Genomic DNA, 11,681 nt, shown 5'->3' on the forward strand with positions numbered 1-11,681 from the left:
ACGAATATCAAATAGCAACGTTTAGTGGAATATCGTAGATTTAAGCTTCATTTATATAACTCACCTGAAAACGCTAAGTCGCCTAATACAAAGTGCTTTCTGCTTTTCACCGATGACATTCGTTCAAACATAAATTCACCAACCAAAAAGACCATAGCAGCAAGAAAACCGATAACACCTATCGTTGTTCCATATTTACATGCGAAAGCATCACCATTATATAAGCAATAATTTTGGCCGTTTTCAATACGCCAGCCTTGCGATGATATGCATCCAAAAACAATTATTGCAAAGAGCTGCAAATAAAGAAGCAAAAGGTACATTATTTAAAAAGCAAAACATGGCTAAGTAGCATATTCTTCTTCTTTTTTCAAAGATATCAATTAAATAAAAACAATATTTCGATGAATTCGATACATCATCATAAATTTCATATAGAATATCATATTTAATCTTTCATGCAAAGTCGCAGAATGAAACTTGAGCCTTCTTCAAACTACATCAATTTTACGTAGGATTCTAGCTTCATCATAAGAATAATTTATAAGGCAATAAAGGCTACATAATGTTCATGTGGAGTGAAATATATTATTTGGACATGATCAACAAACCTCTCTTAACAAATAGACAATTTAAGAAGGCAATCACGGCTTTATTCGAATATTAAGAAAATTCTATATTAAGTCTAGATTAACCAAAGACAAGGAATATATCTGAAATTTGAATGTGAGCAATGAATTTGGATTGAGAAAAAAAAATCATCAAATATTTGAGCTCAATCCTTAATATTAGATCAGAAAGTACGTGAAAAAGAGTAATTTCAAAATACGACGGCAAACCAATTCAATTCATTTGAAAGAACTTTGAACAAATAATTCATTCTATATATGGTTGCCTTTTACACCTCAATTGGACAAAGCGGACTTCTCGGGACTCCTTCTCCACTGTTCTGCGCCATTTTTTTCTGAAATAAATGCATTTCCAGATTTCGGATAAAGCAGCAAAGCGAGCAGATTAAAATTCGATGTCCCGTAGGCAAAAATGACGCTTTCAAGATACACAAATTGATCAGCGCTTTCAACGTTTTGCCCATTATTGCAGATAAGAAGAGAGCGGTGACCAATCAGGTTTTGATGTTTATCTTCAGTCGGATTCTACCTGCCCTTCTCCAAATCCAGAACCATTTAACCAATATATATGAACCGATGCTATCAGAGTAGCAGAGGTGTATGAGGAAATATGTCATGGTCCGTTGAAGCCCTCCACGCCCGAGCAAGATAACATGAAAAACGTTACTAATTGATGACAAAATAATAGCGATGACAAGATGCAACCAAACAACTCCGCTTTCGACTTCAAATTACTCTGAGACTTTGCCTCGATGCAACAATTTTTTCAACTTGATTTACACTTTCCTTGAGTTTCATTATATCAAGCCAACTAAAAATATCTTTTCTCGGAGCTTTAACACAAACCCCAGAATGAAAGTTAATTGCTTATAAAACAAATAGTGGCGAAAAATCCTTGCTCCTAGACGTCGAACTATTCTTGCGCCGAAATGTGCTAAGTCGTTTCGTAGTTCGGACATTTGTATATGTCACTCTGATAATAAATACATATTTCTTTGAAGTGCCTCCCTTACGCAGGGCACTCCAGATGCACAGTCTATTGACACTATCGAAATCCACAAAGAGCAAATGAAGTGCAGATCTGAACTCCCCACACTATTCCAAAATGATTCGCAGGGTGTTATGTGGTTAGAATAATCCAGAACGCAAATCAGCCTGCTCTCCATCGACCAAGCCTTCGGGATTTTAACTACCATCTTTAAAACGGCAATTGTCGCACTTAAGATGGATTTTTGCTGATCATCCCCTTATTCCACTCCCTGGGGAAGATCTCGGATTCCCAATATTTCCGTATGAATGGAAGTACCAGTTCTGCAAAAGCTGCAGGAGCAGCGATGAATAGCTCTACGGAAGGCTCTGAAGAACAGCGGCTTTACTACATTTGAATTCATTGATAGCCAAGATGATTTCACTTGTATTTAGAGGAACAGTTCATATCCGTATGTTACGGAAACTAGCCATTTCAAACATAATAGGCAAAACTTCACCGTATGTGATACGGCTGAGAGCTCTGTTGAAGTGTTCCCTCATGTCTTCAGTTGCTTGGTCACAGGACCATCGACAGATCCGCGATCTGAAACCATTGCTATTTACGGAAACTTCTGCTTTCCTGACCACCGCAATAACGCGCGTTTTGCACGCCACCACTTGCAGCGATAGTTAGAGCTTTCATTGCATTTATTTCATCGATCCGCATTCATAACTTCAATCAGCTACATCTTGTGGTGCTCCTTCCAGGCGTGGCCGACATCCTGAATAACGCCTGATGAAAGAAAAATTTTCTTATTTCGGGGGCTAACACCAATCAATATTCTCGAAACGATAACTAAATCATATAAGCGGTCGATGTCGAACTTGAGGGTTCGCAGCCCTCCCCTGCGAGAAGGCACAGGCGCAACACGCAAGCGAACGGAACGCAATGCCGGCACCTCTCTTGCTAAGGCCTTCTGGATGTGCATACATCCTAAATCTTCTGCATTGGAACTTCCTTCATCTTAGGAGCGCATTTAACTCTGAGCCCTTGCTTCTAAGGAATTTTTTTAATCTGGCAGCTCTAAAAGTAAAACAAATTAATATGATTTTTGGTAAAACTGGTGCATGTATCGACACAAGCTTTTTGTCCTCAGAGATAAGCTCTTAGAGAATAGAAAACAATTTTTTGTTGGATGTTTTTATATATTTAATAATTCATAATCGTGTGTCATTTTCGCTAAAATTCGTGTGTCATTTTCGCTAAAAGTAGTTTCTCCCCATATAATTATGCATAAAATAATATTAGCATTTTTTATGATTCTTTTTCGAGTAATTACTATACTTATATAGAATATATCGTTGGACTGAAAGTTTAAGGGGCCCCCTATCGTAGACTACGATACTAATGCAATAGGGGCGCAAACAGAGTTAGGTAAAATTTAGTTTCATTCACAATAACCTAGCTTCATTTCAAATCTTAATACATTTGTACACATTTCGTTTACAGTCAAAAGATGGTATAGATCCCAGGGCGAAAATGTGGATTCGTACTTACGATGGAGCATACAACTTTGGAAACACCTACTGAATCAACACCAAAACTTTTACTACCACATTATGATCGCTGCAAGTTCTTATTTAAAGAACGGAACGAAGAGGGATGAACATGAGTCTCCAGCGCATAAAAACGGGACAAGCTGTACAAACTGGTCCTTCAGGTTGGGGATCGAGTGGAGTTGGCAACCCTACACAGAAAGCAATTGTTACTAAACCAGAAAAGAAGCCTCGGGATGGATGAATTACAATGAAGGACCCGGCGACATCGGACAAACCATTGACGCATTTTCTCATGAAACATGTGCTCCTTGTACAGAAAAGGAGCTGCCGATATCCTGTCACAATATAAGACTGATGTTACAGCGTAACAAGGGATGCGTCTGACAGGGACCGGTTTCCTGGAGAAAATATATTGTACCCGCCAACCAGTAAACCATATGCTCAGAGTAGGTTTCCTAATTAGCCAAAAAAAACTTACTATTATTGTCTTTGAAAACATAGGCGATACTTTGGCTTCTATAGTTTACTTATATAAAGATAGGAATAACAACGGACTGTGGATTATTCAAACGAAACCGTGGTTGAAAGTACTTGGTTTGCATAAAAAGCAGCCCACACATACGTGGGCTACTCCAGAGGCCTCGAATAAGAATACCATGCAAATCTCCTCTGACAACCAGGCAGCAGTAAACACTGAAGCGATCCATAACGTCTATAAAAGTTGGAATAACTGGTTCCACGTGGAAAGTAAATCTGCAACGGAACGAAAGAATGCTGCATAGCGGGCAGTATTACCATCTCAAAGGAAGCCGGCACGCATAGAGACCTATCACGAAACCGAAAGGAAACAAACAGAGACAAAAAAGAAGCTTGGGTAAAGCAAAAGATCTGTTAACTCGGGAAGTATATAGGGCAACCGACCGAAGCGTTGAAGTTTTACCTCAATGCTCATCCTCTGATTTCCGACCGTATGGGCATATTGGAATGATCAGTTTAATATTTTAAAGAACTGCTCAACAACTAGAATATCAGCGAGTTGGAGGTTCCACCAACTGAAGACGACGGACAATTGCAGTTGATGGAATTACAGCCAAAGTGGTTAAATGTGTTGCAACCGACTGAACCAAGCAGTTCATCAACTTATTCTCAAGGTTTGCGTTAGTGATTCAATGTCTGATGACTAGCAACAAAGTATTACTCACCAACTCCGTGCGTGGGATTTATTGAAAATAATGATGTTTAATAAAATGGCGTCAAATACTATGTGTACAACTATGAAATACGAATTTTTCCTACAAAATAACATATTCATTTCGGAAGAATGCAAAGAGGAGGTTTATTCAAAGTATATTCCATAGCTAGTTACAAGTTTCCTCCTTGCTCCGCAGGCCGTGCCAATACGAATATTCCCCCTGCGCCGCAAACCATTCATTTTTTCACATCTATCGACAAACCAAAACTCTGTTCAGAAAGTGCGTAACCCATCATTGCCAACAAGTGTTACTCTGAAGGAGCCAAATTTGATCAGTTAGCGACATGAGGTAAAGCTTCCAGCTGAGTCCAACGTGTCACAAACCGAGATTGTTGTATGTGATGGAGCATTGTCATGAACGAAAATTACCTTGTATTACCTCTTTTGGTATTCTGATCGTATTTCAAGTAGCGAATGGTTCAAATCATTCAATTGAACTAAATAGCTGCTTTTTACGAAAAAAATGGTTCTAAAATTAAATAATTAAATTTTAGCCAATCGAAAAATTGCTGTTACTGTAAAGTTACATTTGAAATTTGGATTTTATCGGTTGCCAACTGGAGACGGCATATTTGCACCCATTTCGAAAAACAGAATTTTGAGAAAATGCAATGAAGGAATCTACGATCCTTGGGCAATATTGTAGGTCTTGAAAAAAAACTTGTTTGTGTCCCCCATCCAGCCTTGGTGAAAAACATGCTCTAAGGTCTCTTCTAGCTTCTTCAGTCAAGAGACGCTTAGACTACGCTATTCACGTGGCGTCAGGTTCTGAGCCAAAATTATGACAACGAAATGTCACTGTAATGCCAAGTTATATAGGCATCATTGAAATAAATTACCGCAAGGTTTGCCGCAATATCAAAGATAGTTTTACTACTCAACACCCAGGACTTTATTTACAAATTCGATTTTTTCCATAATTTAAGAAATTTTTCTTCATATAAATACTTTTGGATATGATTTTTAATAGTTAAGGAATCATTTTAGCCAATAAACAAGTCGGGAAACCGGAAGCTGGGCGCTTCAGGTATGAAAGGTTTTGTTTGCTTCTTGTGTGAGTATGTTTGAGTGTAGAACTATCCCATTTGTACGTAGCCTGTTAAGAATATGCATTTAGCATGTCCGATTTAGTATTTCGGGTTGTAAATTTACACGGTAAAGACAACTTTGAACTACTGTAACTTTGTTACTAATAGTATGATTTTGATCAAACTTGGAGATAATATGCTTCATAGTATATTTTATACTACTACCAACTTTTATAACTCTCCCCCCCCCCCCCTCCCCTCTAACTTAAGGGGGCTTTTACTCAATTTCCCCAAAAATATGGTAATATACTATTATTAACTTAACTTGAACAGATATTGATATGGGGAGTATTTTGAGGCCTGGGCACCATATAGAGGCAGCTTCATGATTTTTCAGATTATTCGGTTGGGTAGTTTTTAAGAATGGCTCCGTTAAAGAAATCATCACTTTGCACCCCTCCCACTCCTCGCCTTTTTAATAAATTTCAAAACTAAGACTGGCTTCAAAAAGTACTAATCGAGACCTTTCATTTGATAACCAACATGATTATATTTTGTGAAAAAAATTTTTACACCCCCCCCTTTTACACGTAGAGGGACCCGACTAAATCTCAACGTAAGAGGATATCACTCACTGCATGCCCACAGGTCCCACTTTCTCACCAAATTTCGTGTCAATCGGTATAGCCGTTTCTGAGAAAAGTGTCTGTGACAGACAGATAGACAGACAGACAGACAGACATTGAACCGATTTTAATAAGGTTTTGTTTTACAAAATTATAAAAAATAACAGTGATATGATTCCTTCAAGGACACTAAAATAGCTGCTAGCTAAAATAAAGATTTGGCCATTGGTGAAATCCAAAGGCATCTCTCAAAACTACTATGATGTTCTTGACTTCAACATGGACGCCATTTTTCTTCTGCAAAAAAGAACAAGTCGAGAGATCGTAAGATGAACTCTTCAGGTATGAAAGATTTTGTGTATTGCTTATATAAGCACATTTGAATGGGTGTTTGTCCCATTTGTACCTAGCTCGTAATATTCATGCATTAAGTTTGTCAGACCATTCACTTTAGTATGATACTGGCGTTCAAAGTCCTGGAATGCAAGAAATCTGCACAGAAGTGACAACTATGACCTATTATAACTATGTTAGTAGTAGTGCGATTTCTACCAAACTTGGTAGTATCATGTCCTATAGTATAGCCTATATTAGTGCAGTATACCTATATTAGTGATAGTATACTATTATTAATTTTATTTAAACTCAGTATGGAGGAAGCTGAAATAGCATGTGCATTATATCTTTAAATTAAAATCTTTCAACAAAACAATGGATACACTTACTGCTTCATCAGATCAAAACAGATGGAGTACCTACCAGGTCTGCTAAAATCCGAACTAAACTGAGACGCAATACTCTGTCCAACCCCTCTCGACTCGGATTGCAGTAGAATATATCAGAATGGTGGATAAGCTCAGAAATTTGGACTCCTATTTCCTTCATAACTATGCAGGCCGTTCGTGTGATTTTACAAGCGGTGCTTTTCTTTTCTTCATATTAGAGTACTAGTTACTCTTCAAGCTTTCTAACTGCTTCAGGAAATTGTTCATTTTAAATGCCTGTTCGAAAGCACCATATCTTAAGTATCCACACATTTTTTATCTGCGAAAATTCACTCCATTGTTGACAATTTCAACCTAGAGGAAATTCAGTGCACAGCGGTGTCCGAAATAACGACATTGCACACAAAGCTGCCAAAAAACACACACTAGTTGGCACACGAACAAATCTCCTCACGACCTCATACTTGAAAAGATTTTCACTAATATCTCACTAAAATAAAGTTCCAATCAAATCCTGATTCTCTACACTAGACCTGGAACTTGCAAACTACCAAAGTAATCAACCACCTTGTCACCAATTATATCTTCAATAAGGCATTCCTGGCTAGGATAGGTGGCTCATACTCGATCGTTTCGACCCATGTGGTGGCCGGTACCAAAGGTCACATCTACTGCAATAAATATCGGTAAATCGCACTCCATTTTCGAAGAACAGAAATTTCTGGTAGACCTTTTTAATGACATGAAACACGGATTCATCACAAAAACAGCACCCTACACTAAAGACTCAAACGTTGACATTCGATACGCTACAGCATACAATACATCTTGTTCATAACCTGGAAATATTAAATCGAGCCCGAACAAAATTCAATTCAGTCAAAAGTTACTCATATAATCGTACAATATGACCACAAACTAAAATGTAAATATTTCCTTAGAAGCAAAAATGCACATATAGCTAATTCGTGATCGACCCTACACGACCAGTATTTCATCAGTCTGATGTCAATCAATCCATCAATAAATTGACTGAAGAAAAACTGATGGACTGATGTGAGACCCTACACAATCAGCCCAAATTGACTTAGTCATCGTCCAGAACTCGATGCGAGTGGTTCGGTAGCTTATAAGCAATTATAAACTCCCGTTCATACGTGAAAGGCTAGATAAATACGCACATGATTATATCTGAAATGGGGACATCCATGATGCGAACAGGTAAATCAAGAACTCACTTAATAAAAATAGTCTGAACATCGAAGTCGATGGGAAAAGATCAAAAGACCGATAGAAACAACAATGGCTTGATACGCTGGACCTCACTTCCGGAACAGGACAAGGCTACAAAAGAAGAAACGGGTTATCTTGCAAGTTATATCATCTAGTTACGACATCAATACACAACTATATGAAACTTGCGCTTCTGTAATTAAGAGATGCATCTAACTCTAACCGTCCGCAACTCTCGACCACAACTCTTAATGTGATAGGCTCAAGGGGCTCAAAATGAGGATTTCAAGGTTCAATACAAAAAGGCGAGAAGGAACCAATTCCTCAAAACCAGTTGTCATCATTGAAAATCTCGAATGGACGGAAAAACTGGATCCAGTACTTCCATTTATGTATTACTATCAAGCCCCCCATGCGATAAAGTTTATTGTGGAAACCCCTTTTATAATCGATCATAGAAATGGGAAATATGAGGCAAATTTGAAAAATCTCCCTAAAAATCTGCTAATCACGTAAGATTTGAGATGATAAACCTAAATTCCACAATCGAAACGATAGGACAAAAGCAATATCCTTTTTCTTCTTCCTGATCCACATTTGCTGCGGAAGCTGGTTCAAGTTCCTTACTCACCAAAGCGGTTTCACCACCCTTCAACAAATCGATGATTCGTGTGCAATCGAAACTTGGAATTTTAACCCGGTTTCATCTACTTTGTAAATGAAGGATGGCAACAAAAAGTCAATATTCAATTTTTCCTTCTTTGCTCTCTAATGAATTTTAATGAATTTTTCAATTCATGGAAAGGTGAATCGTTCAACCACTCTTTCAATGAGTCAGCACTACTTTTCCAATTTTTCTTGCCCTGCCTGTATTTCTGATTCAGTTCCTATTGCCAACCCAGTCGCATCAACGAAAATTATTTGAACGGAGTGATTTGTATAGAAGGGGGTCATTAAAGTGGATGGCATTTGAATGGACGATAAACACATATAAGTATGTTTTCCATCGGATGTAAGAATATTCACTTGGCAAATTTGGCCCAGAAATGTGAATACAAGTGGACCACCTGTTGAGTTCTTGGCAGCTGCTAGCTCTCCATCATAAACATCAATAATGCACTGGACTTTTGGACACATCACTCTCTTTCGAACAGTTATATCATGTATAATTAACGAGCAAGACTATTCAAATAGACTCATTGTAGATGCCATTGGCTTATTCGATTCAAACATCTCAAATTGAAGCAGGAAAATGCCAGCCACCACCTAGAGAGCACAAGTCTGATTGATTCGATTAGCATAGTGTCGTTGCTCGACAGTTTTACCGCGTATTAAATTTCAATTGATTTTATCTAAAGAAAGCAAATAGAGCGTACTCATCCGACATAGGACCATTGTGATGGAGTGATGTTAGTGGCGACTAGAAAATTACGTCACTAGATTTATTGATATATGAAGTGGGTGTCCTCCCGAGGAAGCTTAATTACAGAAGAAAGTGGTAAATGGGAAAAACGTGCAGAAATGACAGACACATAAATGAATGAATGGAAAAATCGGTCCTATGAGAAAGTTCTCAGAGGAATATTCATGGATTTCCGTATTTTGAAGTAAAAACAATTGTGCACGTTACATACTCAGCCAGACATATATAGATCCATGTATTACAGAAAAATGTTCAGATTACTCGAGGTGAAGGTTGATTTGATAGCATCCCGATTTATAAACATATCCCAGTTTCCCCAAATAATCGATAGGAAAGCAGAGGGTGTTCACTCATTGTCAACAGATTACCATAAAAAGCTTTCCCGATAAGTTGGGGATGGAAAAGCTTGGGAATATTCGGTAACCTTGTGCCCGCCCACCTCCAGGTTGAGAGTAGCCCTGTCCTACCACCCTCTACACTCCCCATTGTACTCGCTTTAAGGACACGATCTGGAATTTCGGCCATGTAAATGTTTTTTTTCTTTCACTACGACTCATGGAGAGGGTGTACTTCGCCGAATCTAAACAGCACAACAATGGGCTGAAATGAAAATCGATGAGAATAACTTTTGTCCTTTGTTTTGTGGATTTCCTCACTGACCTTTCTGTGTGGTTGTGATTTTATTAAAATGAAAATTGTGCCTTGGAAATAACCTTACCCAACTGAGGGCACGCAAAATAACTTGAGGCCTCTGGACGAATGTTATAGGGTCAAAAGCGGCACCAGCTTTACCACCCCCGTACGCTCCACCAGCTTCCATTACTGATATCTCGGATAGCGACTTTCCACTGCAAAATCAAACGCTAGCTAAGGGTCACGTTCGAAATGTTGAAAAGCCCACAAACGCACTTCTCACAAAAATCACAAACTCCGACCTAAATTCACACACGGCCCCAACTTTTTTTAGTTACTTTCTTGGCAAGAATAAAACCAGTCAGTTTGCGAAAAATTTCAAATTTATCTAAACGTCAATCGCTATGAATGGCAAAATGCAGATATCTCGGCCCTTTTCTCCTTTTTCGACGCGCACCACGAATACGAAAATTCAACTCCGCCAAACTACCAGTAAGAATTGTTTCACCCAACTAGAATCCAATTGGATTCTACGCGCACGGTGGTGATTCTGTTCCAGATTCCGTTTGTTCCTGTATGCGCTGTATGACATGCAATCAGCGATAAGCAGAACGTCAATTGCAAATGTCATCTACGTGTGGGGAAAAGCTTCATGCAATTTGCCTTCCTGTGAATGCCTATTTGACCGTTAACTCTGTGCTACACATTTTCCGTTTATGAAAAATATACCCATTTATAAATTTAATTTTGCCAAATGGCTCGAACTGTTCTTCCAAGCAGAAGAGAATTTATTTCGGGCATCAATGGGCTTAAACGGAGGAAAGTCGCTGAGCTTGACGGGCTCCCCGCAGAGTCTTTTATCGCTACACCTGCAGTTACCGCATATCTGTTGGTTCCACTCGTATGGAAATCTTAGCAATTCGACACCTTTCCCAGAGAATCGAAGAAGGGGATGTTCGTCAACATCCCAAAGAAGGAACCCGTTTTGGGTGTGACAATTAGAGGGATATCTATGTGCTCATTGCCCTTGCAAAAATAATAGCTAAAATAATTCTGGAACGGGTGAAAGAACAGTGTGGCGCAGCGGGATTAACAACATTCGAAGTTTATTTCGAATGTTGTTAATTCGATCGACAGTTGCCACCATAGGTGTTCTCTGTGGCGGAGCAGGCCATGATTTAAATGATAAATTTTTAAAAAAATGAATTGCTTTTTAAATGTCAGTTTAAAAAAAAATGGGATTAGCCTGCGGTGTCAAGGAGAAAAAAATAGAATGACGATTAATTAATTTTTGAATTAAAAATATTAATATTGATAAGCTTAGAAATGAGACTAATTTTAGAAGCATTTTAAAGATTTTCTATTTTAATATAGTTATCGTTCCGATGCTTGTAGTTCTTCTAAATAAAAATAAAACTAGGTAGCTTGCTCCTACTACAATATATTTTAATAGTTAGTAAATACGTATTTCGAGAGCTAATTACTCTCTTCCTCAGTACTTAAGCTATTATACTTTTAATGTTCTTAATTAAATGTAAAAGAATTAACTTGAATAATGGTGGTTATTAAATGTGTAAGGATTAATATGAATAGTGTGTTACTT

The 11,681-nt window shown here is 38.1% G+C and overlaps 1 protein-coding gene across 2 annotated transcripts in view; it reads right to left on the reverse strand.

Moving 5' to 3' along the window:
• The window catches only part of LOC119653755 (synaptogyrin), a 28,856-nt gene extending 18,224 nt beyond the window's left edge, over positions 1–10,632 (reverse strand). The window contains exons 1-2 of one of the 2 annotated variants that reach the window (XM_038058686.1): positions 10,164–10,632; positions 65–296 (exon numbers count right to left, since the gene is read on the reverse strand). In XM_038058686.1, the coding sequence (XP_037914614.1) occupies positions 65–296; positions 10,164–10,265 (334 nt within the window). In that variant the 5' untranslated portion in view covers positions 10,266–10,632. Of the gene's footprint in view, positions 1–64; positions 297–6,823; positions 7,241–10,163 lie in introns of those variants that run through there. The other variant, XM_038058685.1, reaches the window with a different exon arrangement.
• Between the last annotated feature and the right edge of the window lie 1,049 nt (positions 10,633–11,681).

Source organism: Hermetia illucens, chromosome 4, assembly GCF_905115235.1.
Source record: "Hermetia illucens chromosome 4, iHerIll2.2.curated.20191125, whole genome shotgun sequence".
Taxonomy (NCBI): domain Eukaryota; kingdom Metazoa; phylum Arthropoda; class Insecta; order Diptera; family Stratiomyidae; genus Hermetia; species Hermetia illucens.